The sequence below is a fragment of the Physeter macrocephalus genome, chromosome 13 (genome assembly GCF_002837175.3).
Source record: "Physeter macrocephalus isolate SW-GA chromosome 13, ASM283717v5, whole genome shotgun sequence".
Classification (NCBI taxonomy): domain Eukaryota; kingdom Metazoa; phylum Chordata; class Mammalia; order Artiodactyla; family Physeteridae; genus Physeter; species Physeter macrocephalus.
Window position 1 is genome coordinate 69,824,541 of NC_041226.1, and position 27,690 is coordinate 69,852,230.

General features: G+C 41.4%; 1 protein-coding gene across 23 annotated transcripts in view; it reads right to left on the bottom strand.

Moving 5' to 3' along the window:
* DOCK9 (dedicator of cytokinesis 9) overlaps window positions 1-27,690 on the bottom strand; it is a 291,607-nt gene that overhangs the window by 94,763 nt on the left and 169,154 nt on the right. For all 23 annotated transcript variants that reach the window (XR_003682501.2, XR_003682502.2, XM_028497260.2 and 20 more), the window contains exons 9-19: window positions 27,206-27,273; window positions 18,034-18,108; window positions 16,570-16,710; window positions 16,044-16,247; window positions 15,202-15,324; window positions 11,408-11,490; window positions 10,702-10,824; window positions 2,867-2,946; window positions 2,599-2,786; window positions 2,400-2,465; window positions 431-523 (exon numbers count right to left, since the gene is read on the bottom strand). Coding sequence is in view for 21 of the 23 variants with exons in the window: in XM_028497260.2 (XP_028353061.1) it covers window positions 431-523; window positions 2,400-2,465; window positions 2,599-2,786; window positions 2,867-2,946; window positions 10,702-10,824; window positions 11,408-11,490; window positions 15,202-15,324; window positions 16,044-16,247; window positions 16,570-16,710; window positions 18,034-18,108; window positions 27,206-27,273 (1,244 nt within the window). In the remaining 2 variants the exon portion in view is untranslated. The remainder of the gene's footprint in view (window positions 1-430; window positions 524-2,399; window positions 2,466-2,598; window positions 2,787-2,866; window positions 2,947-10,701; window positions 10,825-11,407; window positions 11,491-15,201; window positions 15,325-16,043; window positions 16,248-16,569; window positions 16,711-18,033; window positions 18,109-27,205; window positions 27,274-27,690) is intronic.

Genomic DNA, 27,690 nt, shown 5'->3' on the forward strand with positions numbered 1-27,690 from the left:
AGACAACCAAGGCATAATGAAAAACCAGGTTTAAACATTTAAAAGTAGGATTCACATAGTAGTTTTAATGAACTGCATTGTAATTCTACATAAGGAAACCCCAAAATAAGAAAGGAAGACTCTTAGGTCCAACAAGTATTTATCTATACTTAAGTATGCATTTGAACGGAAATATTAATTGTGGTAGTGATATGGGAGGAATTTTGACTTTTTCTTTTCTATATTATCTGCATTTTCCAAGTTCTTATTTTTTATAATAAATGTTACTTTTATAATTAGAAAAATTATGTAAAATAAATATTTCAACATTTAGTTCTATTACTGTAATTTCAGTACGCAGCTTCTCTTGAATTCTGGTTTACTAAGCAAAGAAATTGGAGTTTTCCTTAAAACTGGTTAAACTGGGTTTTCTCTTGAAAACCTCACTTACCTCATCATAAAATTCTGGGTTTTGGTGATGGTGTAAAACTGCAGCAAAGGCGCTTCTCGTGAATACTGGCCCACCAGGTCTGCCATAAATGCACTAAAATAAGAATTAGCAAAGGAAGACACCAGTCTTCAATTAATAGAGTAAGAAATTAAACTCAGATGTGTTGTAAAGAAATCAGCATTCCTACAGCATAAAACTAAGCCACCTTTGATGGATTTCTCCTGCTTACAAGACTCCAGACCCACAAGTCCTCTTACTCCTAGATCCTACCTGGCCCTGGCTTATCTCCCAGACCTCCCCATCCACTCCCTCCCCCACCCCTCCCCCACCCCTCCATGCCAAGGACAATGCCTGCTCACTGCTCACTTACACCTCCATGCCTTTGCTGACACAAACCCTCGGTCTGAACGACCTTCCCTCCCATGTACAGCAAGCAAACTCTCATGCATCCCTCAAGAAATGATTCATTCCTTCCTGTGTCCCCTCGGCAATTTTTTTTTTTTTTTTTTGTGGTACGTGGGCCTCTCACTGCTGTGGCCTCTCCCGTTGCCGAGAACAGGCTCCGGACGCGCAGGCTCAGCGGCCATGGCTCACGGGCCCAGCCGCACTGCGGCATGGAGGATCCTCCCCCTCCCCCACCCCTCCATGCCAAGGACAATGCCTGCTCACTGCTCACTTACACCTCCATGCCTTTGCTGACACAAACCCTCGGTCTGAACGACCTTCCCTCCCATGTACAGCAAGCAAACTCTCATGCATCCCTCAAGAAATGATTCATTCCTTCCTGTGTCCCCTCGGCAATTTTTTTTTTTTTTTTTTGTGGTACGTGGGCCTCTCACTGCTGTGGCCTCTCCCGTTGCCGAGAACAGGCTCCGGACGCGCAGGCTCAGCGGCCATGGCTCACGGGCCCAGCCGCACTGCGGCATGTAGGATCCTCCCGGACCAGGGCACGAACCCATGTCCCCTGCATCAGCAGGCGGACTCTCAACCACTGCGCCACCAGGGAAGCCCCCTCGGCAATTTTTTATACTAACTATTCAGTTTTATCCAAAAAACCATTTCTGTACCTTCTGCGTGCCAGGAGCTTGTCCTCCCTGACTGCCTTTCCCACTAAACTGTGAATTTCTTGAGGGCAAAAACTATATTATATTCTTTGCATCTTTATCTCCTTCCCTTCTTGGAAAGTCATTTCCACACAGTTACAGTGAAGAATTTGGGCTCTGGAGCCAGAATGCCTGTGGATTTGAACACCGGTTCCACTAATGTATGGCCCTGAGCAATTCATTTAAATTCTGTGCATTAGTTCCCTCATCTAAAAAAAATTCAGATAATAATAGTTCCTCACTCAAAAGACTGTTATGAGCATTAAAGGAGTCTAATTACCTATAGGGCTCTACGAGCAGAGCGTGGAATATAACAAGCACTCAATAAACATCACCAATAATCTACTATTATTATTACATACTAGAATAAACATTTTCAAGTTAGGTGCATGATATGTTTACTGAATTGAACACGTATAAGAAAACCCCCTGCCTAAAGAGTATAACAAAACAGACATTATCAATTAAGAGCAAGAACTCAATTATTCCAAATTCTGTAAGGTTCGGCATATGTGGTTATATTCTGTGATGTCACATATTTTTGTGTTTGTGTCGATTAAAATGTGCTAAATCCCTTTAGTTGTACAATATCATGCAACTGCAGTTTGTTTTTTTTTTTCTTTTTTTGCGGTACGCGGGCCTCTCACTGTTGTGGCCTCTCCCGTTGCGGAGCACAGGCTCCAGAAGCGCAGGCCCAGCGGCCATGGCTCACGGGCCCAGCCGCCCCGCGGCATGTGGGATCTTCCCGGACCGGGGCACGAACCCATGTCCCCTGCATCGGCAGGCGGACTCTCAACCACTGCGCCACCAGGGAAGCCCCAACTGCATTTTTTTAATGGAAAATTACGAACACATAAAATACAAACCTTCAGAGGCTGAGAGTCTTCCTCATCTGAATCTTTGAATTCAATGCAAATAGCAATATTTCTGGCCTGCAGCGATAGTTAAATAATAAAAAAAAGAAAATAAAATAAAAAGCCAAAGTATGTAAATATAAAAGAACAGGAGAAGCCAAAACCTAAGAGAGCTTGGTATCAAAAATAAAACCTCAATCTTTGCACTCACCTTGGCAAAAGATTTTTGACTGTCATATTTCAAGGACTTAGGATAAACATAAAGGTGGTGGTTGTAGATGGTGTATGGCTGAGTGTGTTTTGGTATGCAGGGCACAAATTCCTCCACCTCAAACGTGATTGGCATTTTAGTACAGGTTTCAAATTGCTTCGTAGGAATGTATGATGAATTGACATAATCTAAAAAAATTAAAAACAAACAAACTGAAGTAAAAACCAAACAAAAACTTGTCTGTTTATTACATAGAACTTACACTTACTAGGAAAGTCTGAGGAAACATTATCAATTGTAATGTCTAGATTGCCCAAAATCACGGGGAGTTTAGCCATCTTCTCAGGTCTACAAACGAAAGAAGAGAAAAATCAAACAGGTTAGGTTAGCTCTGAATTCTAGAGCAGCACTTCCTAGAGAAATATAATGCAAGCCATAAAAGTAATTTTAAACTTTCTAATAGCTACGTTTTAAAAAAGTAAAAGGAAACAGGTAAAAATTAGTTTTAAAAATATTTTATTTAACCCAACATTTTAAAAATATTATCTCAATATGTAATGAGTATAAAAAGTGCGCTCTAATTCTTCGAAACCAGGTGTGTATTTTACACCTGCAGCTCATCTCAGTAGGGCCTGCTGTATTTCAAGTGTTCGATAGTCACACGTGGCTAGTGGCTACTGTGCTGGACACCACGAGTCCGGATAAGAATATTAGCAAAATGTTATAGCGGAAGTTTTCCTGAACCACTCCAGCCTCAGCATACATTCTTGGCTCATGTAGAATCATGAAAATTCAGAAGCCATCTTAGGCTCCAATGTCTAGTGAAATGCCAGACACAAAGAAGGTACTCAGTGAAATGTCTGGTGTTTGTATTTGGTCTGACTTCATCCGATACAGGAATGTCCTCTGTGACGTTCCTGACCTGCCTCAGCCCTTCCTCGTGACATGGAAATCTTGAACATAGCCGTTTCAATACCCAGATTGCTCTCCGTCACAGCATGGTAAAATTCACTTCTCTGAAGCTTCCACTCATCAAGGAGCCTAGTTATGTTTCTCTGTGTAACACTTTTAACCATCTATACACAGTTATCATGCCTTCCTGAAGTCCTGGATTCTCAGTCCTTTTGCATCTCCTTCCAATGCCATTTCTCTTACATAAGAACATCCCCTTTACATCATGGCTCCCAGAACTGTATAGATAAGGTGCAGTGTGGTCTGCCCAGGTGGGGTAGAGCAGCTGTCTGGTTTTGAACAATATACCCTTCTACTGATGCAGCCAAAATTCTATTACTTTTAAACAGTCACACCACCCTAGTGACGCACATTAAATTTACAAGCACCTAAACTCCCTAATTTTTTTTCATCTGCTTCACTATCGTGCTATATGTTTCCATCCTGTATTTATACAATTATGTTTTTGGAAGTCAGAACAGGATTTGATTTTTGTCTCGGTGAAATTTTATCTTTTTATGATCAAGTCATTCCACTTGATCAACACCCTCCTAAATGCAGATTCTAACATCTAATGTGTTAGATATGCCTAACAGCTTTATGTCATGAAGACATTCATCAGCACCTTACATTCTCATAAAAGTCATTGATGAAGATAATGCACAGAATATTGCAAGAAGCAGCTCCTTCTCAAACCTCTAGAGGCCCATAGCCAGGCTGATACTAGCCACTCATCACCCCTCCTGGCTTCTGGTCACTCCAGCATTGAACAACTGTCCACTCTCTCACATGCGCTACACTTCTCTGACCCGTTGGCCATCTTAGAATATACACTTTGCATTCCTCTGCTGGACCAGCGTGGCAACCCAATTAAAAACACAGAAGCAGAAACTTGGCTAGGATAACTAGTTCTACGTGACGTGACTTGTTCCTAGAACACAGAACACTGCCTCCTGGTTCTTCATCGGCCACCTGTTTAATAATGTCTTTGAGAACACTGGCAAGAAACATCGCAGCTCAGTGGCCAACAGATTCAGCATTTGGTTTTGTTCCCAGTTTTGAAAAGTTCCTAACTCCTGTTTTTAAGATTCCTCAGACATCATTGTTGTCTTAAGCAATCTCACATGTAACTTAAAATATATCTTGTGGTACTGTGGATCTGAACCAGGAGGTCCCTAACAGTTCCAAATTCTTGCTTTCATATGACTACAGCCTACATTAAGCACAGTCTTCTTTGCCCACCACCAGCTCCCACTTACACAATCACTTTCTCTCAGGGTTCCTCTCATTTCCACTTGTCTTTTGTTTACATCTGAGTTTAAAAGAACAATTCTTTGAAATCCTGAGAGAGAGAACTGTCAGGAAAGCAAGTCAACAAATATTCATCATTCTGCCTTCAGTTAAAAAGATTGCTGGCCAAAAGGTGTCCAGGTACCATCCAGCATTACCCCGATACTTTGCCCCTGTGCCACTGTGTGATCTGTTCACAAACACAACACCCTTTTCTTCTAGCAGGAAGACTGTGCCTTCGACAATCATTCCCTGGGAGCTGTCAATGGCTTCCCAAGCACTGCTAACCACCACAATGACAGTCCACCAGAGCCTCCCTCACCTTTGCCCAAAGCTCTTGGGGCATCATCCCTCAGACCAGGGGGTTTCTATGCAGGTATAAATTTCCTTGACGTATACTGCCTTGCTCCACCTCTTCATTTGAGCAACTTAACTCTGCAACATACCATAAAACTCTGTGTTGACAAAATCTTAGAGACAGCTACAGAGTTGTATCTGCTTCCTTGAGTCAGGAATATTATTGATACTTTTAAATGTACAATAAGTACTCGAGAGTACTGTATTTCACCCCTTCCTAGTTATTTCTACCTGTGGATAAATATATACCTTCTTCAAGATTTTTTTTTTTGGTTATCACTTTGACATCATGCCCATATAAGTTTGAGAGATTTGGATTTCTAAGCAACAAATTTTAATTAAATTATCTTCATTCAGTGGAACTCTTTCTACGATGTGTTACTTACTTCTGTGTTGAACTATACTTACTTCTTATTCTGTTTCCTCCCTCTACTGAGAGCTTTATACTTACTTCTTTTTCTGTTTCCTCCCTCTACTGAGAGCTTTTACTTCTAGTTGCTACTGTGTAGAGGCATTATTTCCATTCATTTCCAAGCAAGCACCGATCTGAGCTTAGTTCCGTATCAGGTAGCACAGGGACTCTGTGGAAGCTGTTTCTACCAACTCAGTTTTTTAAAACATAATCTTAGGGCTTCCCTGGTGGTGCAGTGGTTGAGAGTCCGCCTGCCGATGCAGGGGACACGGGTTTGTGCCCCGGTCCGGGAAGATCCCACGTGCTGTGGAGCGGCTGGGCCCGTGAGCCATGGCCGTTGAGCCTGCGCGTCCGGAGCCTGTGCTCCCGCAACGGGAGAGGCCACGATAGTGAGAGGCCCGCGTACCGCAAAAAAAAAACAACAACATAATCTTAAACCTATTTCAAAACTTTATGATTTTTATTGAACTTGGCTTATTAGAGATCAAAACGTCACACACATCAAAAATTCTACTGCCTTTTATATGTACATTTCCAAAGTGACAGGGTGTGTGTGTGGGCGCACAAGCATGTGTTGCACAAAGAGAATTCTCTCATATCTGAAATTAGTATGGAGTTTTTGGTGCTGCTGTTGTTTTTTGTTTTTTTTTTTTACACGGGCCTCTCACTGTTGTGGCCTCTCCCGTCGCGCAGCACAGGCTCCAGACGTGCAGGCTCAGCGGCCGTGGCTCACGGGACCAGCCGCTCCACAGCATGTGGGATCTTCCCGGACCAGGGCACGAACCCACGTCCCCTGCATCGGCAGGCGGACTCTCAACCACTGCGCCACCAGGGAAGCCCCTGGAGTTTCTTTTAATGCTAAAAATTAGTACCTACATTCTATGTAAAACTTATAAAAGAATGCTTAAAACGTCACTGATTAAATAAATGTGTAATGGAGATGCATGTACGGAGTCTGGCACTTGGAAACTGCTTCTGTCTACATGTGACCTTAAGAGTGAGGCTCACACTCCCTCCCTTGGAAAAAGGAAAGGTTTTCTTTTCCCACTGCCCATACATTCCTGCTGGTTCAACCACGCCCCCAGAGGAAAGGGCAATGGTATCACAAACTAGCAGCCATCCCATGCCAAGAGGGTTGGTGTCCTCACCTTTGCGTTTCTGGAGCTTGGCCCTCCCTTCCCTACTTCCTATATTGACCCATTAAAGTGATCAACTGGTAATACAGACATACTTGGGTGAGTTGTTGGTGTGAGTCTACTCTTCTAACTGCATTTTGTAAAAGGAAATATTCCCTAAAAGCTCTCTGTCACTTAAAAATATATATATGATTGAAAGAAATCTGAGATATTTTTGTTTAAACAAAACCACTGAATTTATGTCTATGATAAATTTCAATAAGCATCTATCAAGTGTTTACGCTGTGCTACAATGTGCACTACACCAGGCACCGTGGACGGAAGACAAACAGGATCTGATTCCCATCCTCAAGAAGCCAAAAATACAGTAGATACTGTCAACTATTTAAGATATATGATGGCAACTACCTCCGTAGCGTGTATACAAACGTCTATTGAAAAGTGGAGGATCTAGACGTATTGAGAAGGAACAGGGGATAAGACCAGCGCTCACGGTGAGAGGAATCACCCTGACAGGCATTCTTACGTATTCCCCCCAGAGTTCTAGGAGGCAGGGCTATTATTATCCCCCCTTAAAAAGAAGAGGACACTCAGGCACAGAGGCCAAGTGACCTGCCTGAGATCTCCCATCACGGAAGTGAGTTACGGATTAGACTGCGAACAATAATAATGTCAAACTTGGGTACACAGAATAGAGAAGTACAAATAAACACAAATATGTAAGCCTCATGCAGAAACCCTTATAGTATTATTACCTAAACTACTTAATATGGTAGCATTAAAAAAAGGTCTGCATTTTAAAGAAAATGTTCTATTTTTATTCTTTGCCTTCAGATCCACCACAGAAATAAGACAAGACACAGCCATAAGCAAATCAAACAAACATAAAAAACCACATCGCTCTTCTTGGATAGATACTTCCTGGAGCACATATGTTAGCAATACCATCTATCTGACAGAATTATTTTCTTACTAAATCGTGGAATGTCTCCTCTGATAATTACTACAAGGGAGAGGGGAAAAGTGGCTGATGAGCTCTGCCAGCTGTTTTCTAGACACTAGGGCAGCTTCAGAACGTTTTTCTCATCCATTGTTAAATGACATTTTGAGACAATCACGGGAGCAGAAACCATAGCTTTGGATCCAAGCTGGTGCCCAAGCCACCGATATGAGATTATTCTTTGTAAAAAAACCAACCAAACAAACAAAAAAAAACACAAAGAGGAAAGAAAAAGAGCAACACTAAGGTTTTTTAAAAAATGAAAAAAGGGATCCTCCACTCGCCTAACTGAACTGTGAAAAACACACAAACACTGGCATTTCTTTGGATTCTTACTGAAAAAGGACAGCAGCTTTCCTCGTGCCACTGCATTTTCTGCTGCTGACAGCATTGGGTCTCTATTTTCGGGTTTCTGAGTCTCTCGCTGGCCATCTGGACCACACTCTTCCCAGGAAACCCTTCCTACTGAAGGCCTGTTGCGCAGGGAGAACCCACCCTGTGCTCGGGACCAGTAGAGGCTTTGCTCTTTGCTGCCTGGTCACAGGCTCTCTGCTCGGATCATGTTTTGATTGATGAACCTGTGAAGTTCCACCCTCCAGGATCCACCCAAGAAGCCAGACCTTCAGCCGGGGCCACCCCCAAAGAGCAGCCACTGTGGCAGGAGCTTCAAGCTAACCAGCCTAGGGAGTGGCTTCTGAGACAGGGCTCCCAACCCCCAACACATAAAAAACTTCACTATCGGGCATCCCTGGTGGCGCAGTGGTTGAGAGTCCGCCTGCCGATGCAGGGGACGCGGGTTCGTGCCCCGGTCTGGGAAGATCCCACATGCCGTGGAGCGGCTGGGCCCGTGAGCCATGGCCGCTGAGCCTGCGCGTCCGGAGCCTGTGCTCCGCAACGGGAGGGGCCACAGCAGTGAGAGGCCCGCGTACCGCAAAAAAAAACCCCAAAACTTCACTATCTGTTTTGTTGGAATATATGGGTAAATGTTAGTTAAAAAAAAAAAAAAGTTCATGTAAAATCATGGAAAGCTACAAAGTGGAAAGTGAAAAATCACCCATAAACCCATCCCTCAGAGATAACCATGACTACCATTTGGTGTATAACCCAAATGACTATTTTTATGTCCTTCTATCTTTCCATCTAGCTAGCTATTCGCCTATCCATTTCTTCATTTATATACAAAAAGAAATATATGAAATATTTTCTTTTCAAAAATGACGTCACATAGATACACTTTCTCCTCCTTACCAATACAGTGAGCCCACCTTCCTAAGTGAGTACACAGAGACCTACATCATGATTGTTGAGAACCACATGGTAGGCTAGTGAGAGAAAACTGTAATCTAGTTAACTAAAGGTGACTAGAGTTTTTTTAAAAAATCAACTTTTTATTCTATAAGCAAGGCTGAAAATTTCCTGAAAATCAAATAAAAACTTAACAATACTCTATGACAACACAGTATGTATAACAATACACTACCCATTACCAATAAGTAAAGGTTTTTGAAAGATGTTAATTATGACTCTATTTAGAATTCTGAAAAAACAGAAGAGAGAGAAGTAAGAAAAAGGTGAAAATGAAGTTAAAGAAAGCTAAACAGCCATTCTGAATTCTAGGTAAACTTATATAGTTACTTTGAAATGCATTTTTTCAAGTAAAAAAAAATCAGACTGAAAGGCACCTAAGGTATAGAATAGTTACTGGCTGGCTCTTGGCTCTTCTTCTCATTTCATTATCTTTTAATACCCTCAGCTGTCTCCTTCCCAGAGAAATTGTAAAACCCACGTCCCTAGCAAAGGAAATCCGTGTCATAGGTTCAGCAGTGAACTTCTTACAGTGGAGCACCAGAACAGCCCAGTGGTTAAGGGCCCAGATCCTCAGCCACCTGACTGCCACCAGCTGTACAATGCTGGACATCTCACTCGGCCTCTCTCTGCCCTATTGCCATGGGTTGAATTGTGTTCCCTGAAAAGATGGTGAAGTCCTTGCCTCCAGTACCTATGAATGTGACCTTATTTAGAAACAGGATCTTCACAGATGTAATCAAGTTAAGATGAAGTCATTAGGGTTGGCCCTAATCCAATCTGATGTATTCCTATAAGAAGAAGGAAATTTATAGACAGAGACATACAGGAAGACAGCCGTGTGAAGACGGGAGGCAGAGATTGAAGTTATCTGCCAAAAGCCCAAGAATGCCTGGGGCTCCCAGATGATGAAAGACACAAGCACAGATCCTCCCCTAGAGATCTCAGAGGGTGCGTGGCCCTGCCAACACCATGACTTCAGGCTTCTAGCCTCTAGAATTCTGTTGTTTTAAGCCACCCAATATGTGGTGCATTGTTAGAGCAGCTCTAGGAAACAAATACCCTCACTAATATAGGTAAAGCACTTAGAACAATGCCTGTGAACTGTAAGTACTATATGCTTTACTGTCCTCCCCCCATCACCCATTCAGTTAATGGTACCACGAATCACTCCATCAGGCAAGTCAGAAAACTGGGAGTTATTTACCTGAGACTACCACCCATTTCTCTCTCCTTCCACCCTAACACCCAATCAGGAAGCCAAGACCCAGTAACTGCACCTGTCTAACGTGACATGAACTAGTCCTGTTTCCTACTCTTCCTATGTCCACTTGCGAGGGCTTTGCTGAGTCCTTGCCCACCTCTTGCCAAAGGTTCCTCAATTGTCTCTTTCCTCCCTGGGCTCATCTCTACCCAACAAACCCTTCACAGCACCACCAATAACATTCTTTATACAATTCAAATTAACCAGGTAACTCTTCTGACTTTAAACCCCTTCTTCCTGCTCAAGGACTTGAGGAAAAGTTCCACACTCATCCAACACGCCTTGGTGTATGAGTTGAGCAACTGAAAAGACTGCTCCTGCTTCCTCCCTTTCCACTGAACAACTTCTGTTTTTCAGGTGTGGAAATAAGTAAGGCCTTCAGACTCACTTCCGAAAGTCTGCAAGCAACTTGAGCATGTCTTCATTGGATAGCTTATTGCTGTCTTGCTTGTAGAGAGCAGAAAATCTGGCATTTTTGTCAAGGTTTCCAGATGCATCCTTAAACAACGTCCTGAAATAGCAAAACAACATGTCTAAGCTGTTTCCAAATGACCAAAATAAATCCATAACTTGACTCCGGTTTCTATGTGAAGACTAATTATTATTCCACTGGCTATAGCCCGCAGAAATCTCATTATCTAAAGACATGGAATATATTTATGAGGAGGAACACAACTAACTCAATTTACATAGAAAACATTTCCAGCAAATGGCTTGTGCTTAGGAAATAACATAAACAGCCAAATGCTTAAGAAATAGAGATCACAAATAAAGAGGATCTGCAGGCCTCACTGGGCTGCCACCCACTCCCAGCTGGAGGCATGTGGCTGGAACCTGGAATCCCAGCTCTGCAACAAACACTCGTGTCCCTCCTGCCAGTGCTAACAGTGCTATCCTCCAGCTAGCATCTCTCCTCTCTGTGTCTCTAATAAATGATTTTTCAGATACGGAGCTTACTTATTTTTCAGTTTTCCATATTTAAATCCTCTTTGTCTCTGGACAAAAAAACAGAATAGGTCAGTCTGTCTGTCTGTCTACTATCTATCTCCATATATCTGTATCCATATAAAAGGTATAAAAGATGTTCTCCTTACCTTGCTGCCCAGGCAAATGGCATTCTGTACTGCCCTAGTCTTTGGCATGCCTGCTTGGCATTCTTCAGCACCTTCTGAGCAACCTTGAAGACATCAGAATAAAACCATGAGTTACTGTATCCCACAGACCAAGCAATCTCTTACGGTAGTAGTATCAGATGCATGGACAAGCACACCTTACTGCAGTGAATGTGGCTGGAATGATACTCAGTGCAGAGTATTCTGCTCCTCACATTCCCTAGCAGTGATTTTCAAAGAATATCAAATGAAAATTGTTTCCAAAATGTATGTCTTTTCTTTGGTCTTCAGAGGCAACAAGCATGCCATTTCACAGGCCTTTCTATTTCTTCATGACTAAAGGCTATATATTATAAGTCCACTGAGTTATTAATAATTACTAATACTTGGTATTCATGCCCAAATATATCACATTACTAGAGTTTAAATGAGAATACTAATCAAAATACTAAGCTTTCAAAACTCCTAATGTGCACTGACTTATGCAGACTCCCCAGATTTGGGGGATATGTATTCATGATTAAGACATTACAGGTATTGGGCTTCCTTGGTGGCGCAGTGGTTGCGCGTCCGCCTGCCGATGCAGGGGAACCGGGTTTGACTAAAGGCTATATATTATAAGTCCACTGAGTTATTAATAATTACTAATACTTGGTATTCATGCCCAAATATATCACATTACTAGAGTTTAAATGAGAATACTAATCAAAATACTAAGCTTTCAAAACTCCTAATGTGCACTGACTTATGCAGACTCCCCAGATTTGGGGGATATGTAAAAAAAATAAAGACATTACAGGTATTGACTTAAGTTAGGCCAGCGTTTTCAATCACTATGTTCTTGTTTTCTAGATGTAAGTTCCCATTACTTGCACTTCTAATGATTAATTTTGGTTTGTTGCGGGTGGCTGGATTAACTCTATAGTGCACAGGGAAGCAGATTTGCTTTTGGCCTATGTATGCATGGCAGGTCTATTCATCAACTATACCCCTATTGCTAAAGCAGATGACACCCAATTCCCCAAATTTGCTTCTTCTGGAATACTGTATTGTTACCACTACAAAGCGTGACTGATTCAGAGTCAGAGCGGGGGGCTGAAGGGTCTTTTACATTACTTAAGTACATCAGAGTCAAACCAATTTTGGGAAATGTGACGTAGTGCCTGTGAACTAAAGTGTGCTCTGCAGAGCTGCAGCAGCAGCCCTACTGGGAGCCTGTCAGGAATGCAGAGTCTTGGGCCCCACCCCAGACCTCTGGGTCAGGACCTGCATTCTGACCAGACCGCCAGTGATCTGTGTGCGCCAGGTGTGAGAAGCGCTCATCTAGAAGACTCAGAAGGAGAACAATAGAGCTCTCTGTCTCTGAGTAAAACTGAAACCAGCTGTGTGAGTCTAGAGCACTAAACCTCTCTGGGCTCTACTTTCCCACCCGAAAAATGAAGAGCTTGGGCTAGACTTGCCATTATCCGTTCCAGTTACTAAACATGACGATTCTACCGTAACCGTGCGGGGGAACTGCTGCCTTCATGAATGACTTGGAAAACACTTCTCGATTGAAACAGGTGTTGGGAGCTCATCCAGCCCCTCCCTTTCTTCTTCAAGTGGGGCATGTCCATGCGGGGACTCGGGGATCATAGAGTAAATGGTCGGCCTTCCTGTGGTGGCCATTTTACGTACACATTTTCAGGTAGAAATGATTATTTTTAGGTTCTAACAGTAATGACTATGTTGTGGAGTAAAATGCAATATTTGTGTAAAATTTAAAGCCAAAACAGGCCTCAAATAAGTTTCACTCTTGCCTGTAGTGAACGAGGACTGAACTCTCAGACTTACTGAGGGTATAAATGGAACACAATATGTATAAAAGTCAGAGTGAAAAACTCATTTTTGCCCTTTGGGTTTTCCCCCCCTTTTCTTTCTTTTTTAGAAAATCTATTCGTGGTGGACACCTACAGAGACTATTCCTAAAAATTTCCTCCAAAACAATAATTTCCTCCAAATGATGTTCTAGACCATCTTGGAAAACAAGAGACATTTTGATATACAGAAAAAATCATCCCTCAGCAAAATCTCTACCGAAGCTCCTATTTTTATATGAGACGGCTGAGTCTTAATCTCTGCTTTAATTTACTGCATTGGAGGTGTGAACGCATGGAAAAATGTACACATGGCTGAGCCTCACGTTCCATAAGTAATGAAGAAAGAGCAAATTCAACAGATGCTCAACGGACACTGGAAAGTGTGGCATCTAGCCTGGGGGGATATGTGATTTTCACACCAGTGTGAGCTGCCAAATTTCAAACCATGCACGTGGCAAGCAGAAGTAGCAAAGCTGGAGCATACCAGTCTTGGAAATGTGTTGCATACATGGCGGGGGAGTAGATCTTATCTTGGGCATTCATTGATTATTAATCAAACCATCAAAGAACTAAAAGAGCTTCTCATCCAAGGTTTTACAGACTTGATTTTAAAAATAAAACACCTTCTCTCCAGAGACCAAATTTTACTCTGCTTTTATCAGCCAGAAAGGCATATGTTTGAAGCCATGCACCTGGGTAAATGGGCTTCTCCCTGACTGGAGCTGTAATAATTGATAATGACATCCTCCTATATGCGTCAGTGATTTAGTACCCATAGCACTGTCTCATATGCAGGTGGGGGGGGCGGGTAGCAACATCATCTTTCAACTACAGATGGGACACCTGGGGCCCAGAGAGGTGACATGATGTATCCAGGCTAGTTAGGAGCTCAGCACCCAGGTCTCTGACTCCTGGAACCTGTTCTTTAAAAACCGTCCTGCATCTTGGTGGACACACCTGTGATGTACAGTGGCCAAAGAGAGGAAGATAGGAAGCTCTGAATCACTCAGAAAACCCCAGTTAGAGCCTCTGGGATGTCCCCTCCTACTGCTGACCAGTCCTTGTCAATGTATCAGGGTCTCAGATGACCACTAATGCAAAAAATTTTTTAAATAACTGAAAGTACTGTAAAACTGGCACAGGACAGCACTCAACAGCTGACTGGAACCGGGTAGCTCAATGTGCTAGAAAGTGACAGTCAAGTGCCAGTTGGCAGCTCTAGCTGTGGGACACTGAGCAGGTCACTAAACCTTCATAAACCTCAGTTTTTGGGAGCGTGAAAGGTATTCTTGCCCTAGATGACTTCTAATATTTAATAACTCTACCGTATGTCCACACCTAGGCACTCCCCAGGTAATGAACAAACACCAAAGTAATGAAAACACACCAAACATACATCTTGTACGTTTCCTTTCCCTCTTCCACCTAATGTCACACCACCTCTGCCACTGTAGCCCCGCCCCACCTGACAAAACACAAGTGCGCCTGATCTACTGACACTACTGGCCAGATCACCTGAGCCAGGTCACCTCCTAGTCTCCAGTCTCACATTTAAGTGTAAATGGACCCAAATTTATAATTCCAGGACCTCGGAGACATGTCAACAAGTGGAATGAACTCTAGTTAAATACAATATACGTACTTTTCAATGCTAGAAAGTCTACTACTAAGCTGGAAATTCCTTTGCCAATTATTTCAGGATGTCAGGAGAGTCTAGCCAAATGAAGTATTTTATTTACACATGGAACTACTTTTCATTGAAAACTGGACACATAAGGTTAACTATACGACCATCTATGAGACTAGTCTACATCTTTTAGAATATAAACATGGCTTAACTGTGATTTCTTTAAGCATTTCTATATATATTTTTTCTGGTTGCTGTTTATCATCACAAGGCACGCAAGTCATCCATACCTTAGAAGAGTCTGAACTTCTCATGTATGGCTCAGCGCCATGTGTGATGCTCCCCTGGAGCACTTTTTCAATTCTAGCCACGAGAAATATATCAGGATGAGGGCACGTGACTGAAAATATTCCCTAGGGAACAAAAGATTTTCTTCCATGAGTAGAATTTACGGCCACATTAAACAAACCCCATGGACATTAAAGACGGTCAAGCAGCAAAGAGCACTGATACGGCTACTCAGACGCAGCCAAGGCCAAACCGGTTAACTCACCAACAGCTCATCATCTGATCAAAAAGCCTATTTGGTGGAGGAGGCAACTAGCAGAAAGTTTAGAAAAAAGAAATGAGAAATCAAAAACTACTTCTTGGGGCTTCCCTGGTGGTGTGTTGGTTGGGAGTCTGCCTGCCAGTGCAGGCGACACGGGTTCGAGCCCCGGTCCGGGAAGATCCCACATGCCGCGGAGCAACCGGGCCCGTGAGCCACAGCTACTGAGCCTGCGCGTCTGGAGGCTGCGCTCCGCAACAAGAGAGGCCGCGACAGTGAGAGGCCCGCGCACCGCGATGAGGAGTGGCCCCCGCTCGCTGCAATTGGAGAGGGCCCTCGCACAGAAACGAAGACCCAACACGGCCAAAAATAAAATAAATAAATTTATAAAATGGCTGATGTATATTAAAAAAAAAAAAACTACTTCTCTTTCAGCTTGCTTTTACTGTCTAATTATATATGCTGTCAATATAATTAACCGTCTCATTTACCCCCGTTGTGCATTACAAAGTTTCATTACGTATTTACATAGCACATGCAAGAGAAGCCTTATTGGCATGACCGCTGGGCTCACGCTGCCCCCACCTGCTTCGGATACTGCATGGCGGCTTCGTGAAGGATGTCCTGCAGGGCAGGCGAGCTCTGCCTACCACCGTTCATCAGAGACGGGGGTGTGGTGGCCAGCATCTGCCTCACTGAGAAATGGTTCAGGTCCACGTGGAAATCGGCAGAAATCTTTCGGTTGTATTTTATGTCAAACAGGGATAGAGTAACAAAGAAAGGCTCGACCTGAACAAAACAAACAAAACAATCCAGACCATCACTATGGCTCAAACTGTCAGGAAAAAAGAACGCTGCTATCAAAGAAGAAATGACTAGACCTATGTATGCCTGTTGCTATAAATTACTGCTAAAGAGCAATAGCCTCCATACCTGTCCTGCATCACAAACATCCTGTCCGGGCAGCCGAAACAACCCTCGGCACCCTGATCTAACCCCGCACCTCTCGAATACCAGGAACTAGGAATGAGTGTCCCAGCTGCACTGCAACAGGCGCATCTGAAACCTCCGAATAGGCTTTTTAATCTTTATTTTTTAAAAGGAAAATTACATTTGTAGTGGGTCCTTCTTCATTTTCAGCAACACAGCATTGCAAATTGAAAGATAAATCATTGCACTTGACAAGAATTCTTTTTCCAAACTTTTCTTCAAATGGCTTCACTTCTGGCTCAGCTGATGAGAAGTCAAGCTTCTTTAAAAGAAAATGCAAATATATAAATGTATTATGCTCCCACTAAAAAAAGAAAAAAAATCCCATAATAAATGTATCCTAAGGAAATTGCTTAAAATATGTAAATGCTATATACCTTAATTTACTCACAAGTGTTACTATTTTATACATGTATATAGTATATAATAATGGTCAAATAAATGATGCTATATCTACTCAGTGGATCATTATGCAGAGCTGAAAAATTATTGTTATGAACAACTCAAGTGCCCATCAACAGAAAATCTATAAGCAAAATGTGGTGTATACATACAATGGAATATTACTCAGTCATAAAAAGTGGAGTTCTGACACAAGTTACAACAGGGACGGACCCTGAAAACATTAGGCTAAGTGGAACAAGCCAGACATAAAAAGGCAAATATTGTATGCTTCCACATATATGAACTTCTTAAATAGGCAAATTCATAGAGACAGAAAGTAGAATAGAGGTTACTAGGGGTGAGGGGAAGGAGGCATGGTGGGCTGTTGTTTAATGGGTACAGAGTTTCTGTCTGAGAGGATGAAAAAGTTCTGGAAATGGATAGTGGTGATAGTTGTACAGTAATGTGAATCTACCTAACGCCAGTGAATAGTACACTTAAAAATGGTTAAAATGGTAAATTTTATATTATGCATATTTCACCACAATAAACAAAATATCATCAAAAAGCAATATATATATATATATGTGTGTGTATATATACGGTTATGAAGTCTGTGAAGAGACATGGAAAAATACTTATTTTTAAAGCTAAATGGTTAAAAGAAGTTCTATAAAAAAAGACCACAAATGAAGAAGAGGAAAATATGGGAGGAAACACAGCAGAACAGTTGGCCCCTCAAAGCAGCCTTATCTGTAGGCAACCCTGGAGGCCCTCCCAAGCCATGTTTTGGATTTTTTGGGGACACAGATGTGGACCGCATGCACTGCAAGGCTTGTATTTGGAACTGAGCTTGGGCTAGTCAGAAAATATTACAGTCTACTGGGCATCTGTAGCGATGCTTGTTATTTTCTGATGGTGATTTTAGGGGGTAAATTATATATGTTCTTTGTGGACTTGAGAGTGTCTTTGGATAAATCTCCCTCAATTTTCAACAATCTATTAAATATCAAATATTCACAATGGTTGCGCTATGGTAATGAGATTACAGGTTGCTTTTATTTTTTCCTCTTTCACCTGAATTTTCTATATTGTTATACTCCTTGTTATCCAAAGTATATAAATAAGCAAACAAACAAACAAATAACCCAACAAAGGTTTTCTTTCCTTGAACTATTTTGAATATTAAAATAGTTCTTACCTGGGCATCTGGGTCCAAGTAAAAAAGTTTAACTCTGCTTTCACTTTTCAGTTTGATTTCTGCTTCTCTGTTACTCTGATAACAAGATAAACAGAAAATAAAAATTACATTGAAAAAACCCTTTTCTTACAGAGATGTCTAAATATGTTTGAAAGCTACCACATCCTGAAGAGCCAGACTGCCAGACAGCTCTGCCCTCATCTTGGAGGGTCACCTGCATGTCAATGAACAAGGATAGGCTATCCAGTATGTAGCACACAATGTAAGTGAGTGCTACGGAGGAAAAAGAGAAGACTTGATCCCTGCCCGTATGAAGCTGATAATCAACTGCAGCCAAAACCAATGCAAAGAAAGCAAAAGAGAATAATTAAGCATCAATATCAAGAAAAGCTTCATAAAGTAATGGAATGGGGGACAAGCCTTGAATGAAGGGGTAGAATTTAGATAGCAAAAAGGAGGAAAACATGAGCATTTCAGACCAAATGAAAAGGATGCACAGGAAGGATAGATACTGAGAGAGGAAATGAGCCCAAAGGGTAGAAAGGACTTAGGGTCCAGCCGAGACTGAGGGTACAAGCAAAGGAAGAGGAAGGCATAGGTTTTGGATGGTGGAATAAAGAAAACTGTGGGGTATCTTGAAGGACAGCCATAGGTGTCAGTAGCAGGCAAGGGGAGAATTGCTGATTCACTCAATAAATATTTATGAGCACATATTTTATGTCAAGCTAGGGACACAAACATGAATGAAATGCAGTTCCTATCCCCAAGGAACACCATCTGGGAAGACAGAAAATAAACAGCAATATGAATGGCAAAAGAAATCATATGTACAGTGAGCTAAACTGCACTAGGGGTGGCCGCCAGGAAAAAGCTCCCAGAGGAAGGCCCATCTTGAAGGACAAGGACATTTGGCCAGAAAAGGAGAGAAGGGCATTCTAAGAGGAGGTACTACAGGTATAAAGGTACGAGTCACACCTGAGCAGTGATCAAGTCATTCATTACAGCTGAATGGTTGTACATGAAGAAAAAAGTAGAGAAATGAGTCGGATTTGTATGGTAAGGTCTGGGGATTTCACTCAGAATCCAAAAAATCCTGCAATATTTTAATCAAGGGAATAAAATTACCAGTTCTGCATTTTAGATCCACCCCTCGGGTAGGGCTGAAGCAATGGATTACAAAGGGAAAGACTAGGAGGTCCACATGGTCTCTCCTGAGTTATCACAACAGGCTTCCAGTCTCACAGCAAGGCCCACATCAAATCCCACCTTCCTAGCTTGGGTGGCCTGCTGACTGGTCAATCCACTGATTTGGGAGGAAGAGCAGGTTTGTGGAGAAGATGGTGGAGTCTGGAGATGCCTGTAGGATTTCCAACTGGAAACATCCAGTAGACAGCCAGAGAGATGGGACGTGGGCACAGGGTGGGGAGGAAGGCTGGAGTTACAGACCAGGAGAACATCAGCATACAGGTGAGGATGCAAGTCTTGGGGGTGGGTGAGAGTCTCTGGGGGAAAGTGTGAAAGCGAGTCTGTGGACAGAAACCCAGGGGCCCCAACACTGAAGGGATGGACAGAAGAAGAGAAGTCATTCAGGGAAAGAGACATGGTGGCAGAGATGAGGGCTGGAAAAGTGGGATATGGGAACAGGAGAAGAGGAAGCTTCTTAGACATTCACAAGGCAGAAGTCATCTCCAGCCATGTTATGCCACACCTGATGCCTCTAAATCTATATCCTGTTCTTCCTGGCCGTCATAGTTCTTAATAGAATGTCCTCTCTCATCTGCTCCTTTGCCCAAAGACTATGCATCACATCTCAGCACATAATGGGTGGTGACAGCCACAGGGGAGAGGGCGTCTTGTCCTCTCTGCTGGTGGAGGTCTACTATTACATTTCTAATCACGGCCAATGAGAAATTAAGCATCTTAATTTTCTCAGCCATGTAGTTGTTGTAACAAGTTCTTAGCAATGACCCAAACTCTACCCTGACCATATATGACAAACTGCCTACATCTAGCAGAATGAAATGACCACCAGAATGCCAGCTAAGAAACTGGGTTCTAGTTCTAGTTCAGTCGTTAACTGGCTGCATGAACTTGAGCAAGCCACTTAGCCTCCTTGGACCCTAATTTCATTTCTGAGTAACAATGTTCAACAAGATGACGGCTCGAGTCTTCTTCTACAACAAAGTTTATCTTGATGCTCTCCCTGCAGCCGTAAGGCTTCTGGAGGCTCAGGGGCATTCCTACGAATCATCTGCTCATGCTTACAGAGGAGAGTGTGTGCCTGTGGCTGGGGACGGGGGTGTGTAGGACAGTGTTTTAAATCCATCTTGCCCATCCTCTTATCCTAATTTTTCAAACCAAAAGGGCCAGAACACGTGCACGTAGAATACACTTAACTGAACCCAAAGAGTTTGCTTTACTTTGTATATAACCCATGGCGTTTCCTAACAAAAACATCAGTACTAGGTGCTGCGAGCCACCACCAACAGTAATACATTCTCCTGAATTTTTGCTTGAGTCTTCAACAAGGGCAAACGCTATGATCTCAGACACGAGCACAGCAATGGGTTCTTAATGTAGATGCATTTCTTCATGTCTTTCCGAAAGATGCTTGTTGACTCAAGCAGAGTAGGAGATGAGAAATGAATAAAGCAAGAAACACTGCTAAGAGCTCTATAAAATTAGAGGACAAACAGAGATGCAGATACATTAACAGAAAAAAAAAAAAAATCAACTAGCCAAAATAGACTCAAAGTATCCTGATGTTGCTACTAATATCCAAGGGATATATTCTTCACTAGAAAAACCATTTAATGGGGAAGAAGGGACAACTTTAGGTGTGAAAATAACGTGAAAGCTTATAATACACCTTGCACACACTGACAGCTCTTCTATGAGATAGATGAAAAGCAGGCTCAGCCTCTTAAAGTTCCTCCCATCCTTCCCAAGGCCCAAAGTGCTTTAAATAGATGGGACGCCTGATAAACAGTGTTTGAAAGAATTACCAAGTAAAACCTAGGCAGTAAGAAAATGTGGCTCGGGAAGGGCAGGGCTTTCCCCCAGAGCCAGGGAATAATAAATACTTGAAAGCAACATAATGATAAAAGCAAATATGTGTTGATAATAGTCAACATCTCTATGCTAGATGTTATCCTAAGTGCATATTTAAATTTGGTACAAACTTAGGAGGTAAGTCTTATTATTATCCTTGTTTAAGAGAAAACACCGGGGCTCGAGGGGTAAATACTTTGCCCCAAATTCACAACCCTAAACAGAAACCTGGCTTCTAACTGAGGCTGTCTGGCTTCAGAGCCCAGATTCTTTAACTATTAGACCAGAAAAAAATAGGTAAAGAATATGAACAGGCAAGTCAGAGAGCAGGAAAACCAAATGGCAGATAAATATACAAAAATATGAAAAATACCACTACTAAACAGTGGGATACAAATTAAAGCAGTGAAACATCATTTTTCACTCCTCTGGTGAGGATGCAGAGAAATGGGAATATGAATTGTTACAACCTTTTGGGAAAGTAACCTGGCAATATTTAAAGCACTAAAAGCACAATAAACTGTGACCCAGAAATCCCACCTTGGGGAATGCCTCATACAGAAATAAGAGCATGAGTATTTCAGCCTGTAAATATGTCATGATGTTTACTGTGCACTGTATGTATAGGCTAAAAACTGAAAATTATCTAGATGCTCATGAATAGGGAGATGGCTGAATAAAGTGTTCAGTATCCATATTTGGAATATTATGCAGCTATGAAAATGATTGAACTAGATCCTCTATGGCCCTAGGGGAACATCTATGAAAAATTTTTAAGTGATAGAACAAGTTTCAGAGTAATGTATATATCATGAGCATATTTTAAAAAATAACTAAAAACACTGCATATGTGTAAATATGTTTCCATGAGCAACTGGTTTGGTAAAGAAACAATTATAACAGGTTAATAACATCAGTGCTCTCAGGAATCTGGGGATGGAGGTTGAAGGGAAAAAATGAACTTTTCTGCATACAACTTTGAATATTTTTACTTATTATAGCAAGTACATTTATTTTCACTTAAATTTTAGTAAAGACAATAAAATAAATTCCTGTAATAAGTACTTTCACAGTCTAAGAGCCCACAAAATATAGCTGTAAAAAAATATCCCACAGACTATGCCATATAGCACTTCTCAAAGTGACAGAGACCAGCTCTGCTCTTAAAATAACCTGTGGTCAGTCCGTACCGTAGATGCAGGAAGAACCCAACTGGTTCTTCCCCAAACCCCGTTGCTGGTCCTACCCACTGCCCGTCTAATACTTCTATACTGATAGAGGAAAACGGAGAGAGAAAAGTGACAATGACAGAGCCATTCTCTGTAAAAACGGACACTTCTCAGATACTACAGAAGAGAATGATTTGTCTAAAACAAAGGCTATTCCCCCCACTCCTGTATTCCCTAAGTTTAATCACTAATGATACACCCTGACAATGTTTTCTTCCTTGTCTTAAGAGGCAGTTATGAACCAAACATTCAAGAGTTTCCAGAAGAACTACCATAAAGTTTAGGTATACCCTGTGTCTTAAGTTTATCTCTGAGCAGGGAAAACAATCGAAGGCCAGAGCATCATATTTTGAGGACGGCTCGTCAGGAAAATACTGTGTTGACTGTTGGCTCATTTAAACAGAATGGGTTGCAAAGAGGAAGACTTAGCAAAATCCTTTGAAGCCAGAATACATACTTTTTTTTTTTTTTTTTTTTTTTTTTGCGGTATGCGGGCCTCTCACTGTTGTGGCCTCTCCCGCTGCGGAGCACAGGCTCCGGACGCGCAGGCTCAGCGGCCATGGCTCACGGGCCCAGCCGCTCCGCGGCATGTGGGATCTTCCCAGACCGGGGCACGAATCCGTGTCCCCTGCATCGGCAGGCGGACTCTCAACCACTGCGCCACCAGGGAAGCCCGAGAATACATACTTTTAATTTAAAGAGCTGTCATGATTTGTTTCCACTACTTCCATGATATCTAACTCGCAGGGACCATCATCTCATCCTCTGTGTCACAAAGCTATAATAAAGCATTCTAGATAAGGAAGCCCAAGAAATGGAACGCCAGCTGACTTCACAAACACAACCCTAGCCGATTCCTTTGTATCATAACACAATGACATAATTTTCTGGATTAGGATACAGAGAAGGAAGCATTTATTACAGATGTGGTTTAAAAACTCAGAGAAGGTGTCTGTGAAACTGTTTGGGTTCTGACAAGTACTGCTGAACTTGGCCCCCTGATGCTTACTCAACCTCAATGAGACCATATGTTTGAGACACCAGACTCTAGCCTGTGTTCAACTGTGGAAGATTTACCAAGAAAGGTAAAGTCATTCACTATAAAGAAGTTACAAGGTAACAGAATGGGAGCAATTTTGGTTCAACACGAACCACACGGGGAGGCCAAATTAAGAGTGAGCAGCTGTTTTTTGAGTACACAAAGAGCTCAAAAATAGAAAAGCTATGGGGAAAATATAAGGTGGGAGCATGAGGGTTTTCTTCATACTACCTTTACACAGGAGGTGATACATATACATACGTATATATATATATTCATTCCAATGTTACCTAAGGTAAATGTAACCAGAAAAAATATTTATCAAATAAATAGTAATCGGGTTTACCACATGATCATATTACCCCTTGACACTGTAGGGAAGAAACCAATTAACTAACTTTAACTACAGTTTGTGTATTTCATAAAAATGTTTATAAGACTATGTACTCTGATACTATGAATGCTGTTACGTTTAGAGCAAACATATGTTTGGCTCCATGTTAGACAATAGGAGGAAAAGAACAGGTTTTAGGGTATACACAGTGTGTCCCCATAAGAAAACAATAGAGATGTTCAGTACTAAATGTACAAGCAACAAAAGGGCCAAGAATATACAAAATATTCTGAAAACCTAATTCCACATCACTCCTACTGTATGTCAAGGGCCCCTCCATCACATTCCACAATGAGACACCAGCTATTTTTGTACTAAAACAACTTCCTGTCGCTCATATCCTGTTTGGTTATGTCTCCGTCACAGTGGAAAACAAAAGCCGGGGCAACAGGATGAATGAAGCTGAAAGAGGAGTTGACCTGAGAGGAGCCTGCCATTAAACTACACCTTTGCCTGCCCCCACTGTTCTAGTCCTTTCTCTGCAATCTGACGCAACTGTGGCCTGATCTCCCCCTGGACCTTTCCCTGGTACTGGCCTCTTAACCTCCACACCCCGACTAAACTCTCCCTCCTTGCCTAGCTGTACAACTAGAGCCTCCCTCCCCCTCCCACACGCCCTCCCACCCCTATTCAATCTCACACTCTGGAATCCATTCCTTCTAAAATCAGGATGACCAGGTATCAATCAACCTCCTTCCTTTCTTAACAGGTACAAATGATTCCCACCCCAGATACACTGGAGGGGGTTATAAATAGTCAAAACCACTCACACTCGGGGCCCTGGATGATGAAGGGGGTGAGAGCCCGGCACACTGGTGCCTGAGCCCCTCACACTGCACTTCTGCCACCAAGCAGGCGGAGAAGAGGCATCACCAACAGACACCTGCCCCACAAGTGGGATGGCAGCATGCTGGTGAATAACAGCACATCTTAATTTTCTTTTTTTTTCTCTTCGAAAAATTACCTTCTGCACTTTTTCTACCTTCTTAAATTAAAATGGTTTAAAAACACTTGAGAGCTGGGGGGAAAAAAAACAACAACAGTTAAGTCCCTTATAATGCTGTACTTTTTAGGTTCTGACCATGACCCACAGTAAGAAATACATTTACATCACAACCCAACACACACATACACAAACACACTCACTCTCTTTCTACATACATATATCAACATGATATATGCATGATATACACATATATCTTAAATAATATCTATCATTATTAAAGGCAGTGCACTTTAATATCCTCTATTCAATTCTATCCATTTTTAAATTCTGGGTCACATAATGTTGCGCTAAAGAAGCCTGACACAAAGAGTACATATGTATGATTCCACTTTTCGGAAGGTCTAGAATAGTCAAAACTAATCTACAGTCATAGAGGTCAAAACAATGAGAATGTCAGCTGAGCGGGAGGATACAAGACAGTCTGCTGAGGTGCTGGAAATGTTCTATATATTGATATGGATGGGGATTATGTGGGTACACAAACGTGAAATCCATCAAGCTATACAATTAGGGCCTGAGCATTTTACTCTATGTAAGTTCTCCTTCAATAAAAAAAGAAGAAAAAATTTAATTTAACCAATTTAATTACTTTTTACCAACTAAAATAGCTTCAGCTAACTTGGTCATTACCCAACAGTTTGAAAAACAGCTTCAAATATGTTTTATAAATATATATATATTTTTTAAAAGAATAAATATATGTGATATATATCTCCTTAGGTCTTAGGATCAAGGAATTCTGAAGGCCAGGTAGTAGTAGGCAGTGAGAGAAGAAAGGAAGGCACAACTCCTGTATGTCTTCACAAGAAAAAAAAATTTCTAATTAATCAACATTAAGCTCAAATAATATGAGTCTTCTCCTAGGTATCCACTGTGTTCACCCAGTAAGTGTAGAAAGTTAACTTTTTAAATTCTAGATTGCACTACATATATTATGTTTCAACAGACATTTTGCTTTGAGAAATCATGAACCCCAAAACATAACAAAAAAGTGAATCTCAATGCAAAATATGACACACAGAAGTTAATAACATGAAAGCACAAACACACAAGCTAAACTCTTCCCAGCCTAGAAGGTTACAATGGTAGCACTAAAATTAGCTTTAATAGGCAGGTGCTAAAAAGATACTGTGGTAACAGTCAAGTGCTAAAGAAAAACTCTAAAGTCCTAGCCAGGGAGGGAGATTTTATATTTTAGAACAGCTATGTTGTCTTAAAGTAAAGGTCAATGTTGAATGCTAGTCTACTTATAATGGTATATAGATAAACCATGTTTTCCATTACAGTGTTTAAGATACGGGTGTGTAGCATCTCTGTTTCACTGAATTCACACACACACACACACACACACACACACACACACACAAAAGAACAGAAAGGCAATAACAGAGTAAGAATATAAAGGGACAAAGAAGACAAGGATATTTCTCTCACTTAAAAAGAATTATTCAGGGACGCACACAAGGAGGCAAGTACAAGGATATTCATTGTAGCATTGTTTGTAATAGAAAAAATTGGAAATAATAGAACTGCTAAAATAAAATGCTTACACAATGCAATAAAGGGTATGAATTAGATCTATATACCAACTTGGATGGATCTCAAAAACAAGGTTAATTTAAAAATAAAAAATAAAATAAAAGCAAGTGCAGAATAATATGTTAGCATTTATATGTTAAACGTACAAAACACAGCCACATATCATTATGACAGATATATCGGTAAAGATATGAAAATCAAATGGAAGTATTTCCAGAAAACTCTTAATAGTGGTTGTCTCTAGTTGAGGTTGTGGGGGAGGAAGGGAATAGAGTACAGATGATGTTTAAAAAAGAATTTCAAGTATAACTGATACTTTTATTTCTTTAAAAAATGTTGAAGCGGAAAAGACAACACAGTAACAGGTGTTGACAGCATCTGGTTGGTGGGAGTATGGTTGTTTTGATCTTCGTGCTTTTCAATAACTTTTTGAGTTTCTCAAGATTGTAAAAAACAGGTATAACTTTTTTTTTTTTTCATTCAGACCGACCCGGGAAAAATTCATATAACTCAGGCAACCCTCTTTGGTTCAGTAACAAGATTATTACTTATCCATCCTTTTTGGAATTGTCTCTATTAACTTGAATAGGGGAAGCGTATGTGTGAACATAGTAAGTAACATGTTACTATGGAAACATTTACCTGTGCACCTTGGTTATTTCTTCAATACTTCTAATGTGGTATTAAATATTATGTGGGGAAAACAAAGAATAACAAAAAGAGAATACTTTGTACGGCACTTTCTGGAAAACAGACTCAAATCCGACTTAAGTCAGCAATGTATTTCACCTCACCAAATACTGAAGTCAAAAAATAGCAGTAACTACAACATGATTTTAATAATTTACTATCATGTATTTGTTAATCATTTCAATATCATTCTATGAAGAGCAGAAGATTTAAGATGATGTTACCTTGGCAAGTTCAGGCAGGTAGCTATCTAAACCGGAAACGGAACCTTCTATTTTGCTTTGTTCATCATCTAAAACAGCAAAACAGATTACCTAAGTCACTCATAGTTGAAATCATTTTATTTAAAACAGGAGGAGGAAGGCCGTTTCTCTTATGTGCCCTTTAACACGGTGGTTTTCAACTCTGGATACCCAACAGAAACACATCAGAGCTTTTAAAAAATGCTGATGCCAGGCCCAGTGGTGAGAGCTGAACATCTGATGGCTGGAGCAGCACGGACAGGTTCTAACCAGAACTGTCAAGAGCTATGGACAGCAGCCCACATGGCCACACCCACCAGGCACCAGCCCAGGCCAACTAAACCAGAATCTCTGGTGGGACGAAGGAAAGAGTACTTGCTAAAAGTTTCCAGGGACTTCTAAGGCACAGCCAGAGTTGGGAATCACCTGTCCAAGGGCCTGAAATAAAACATGAATTGTCAAGAACA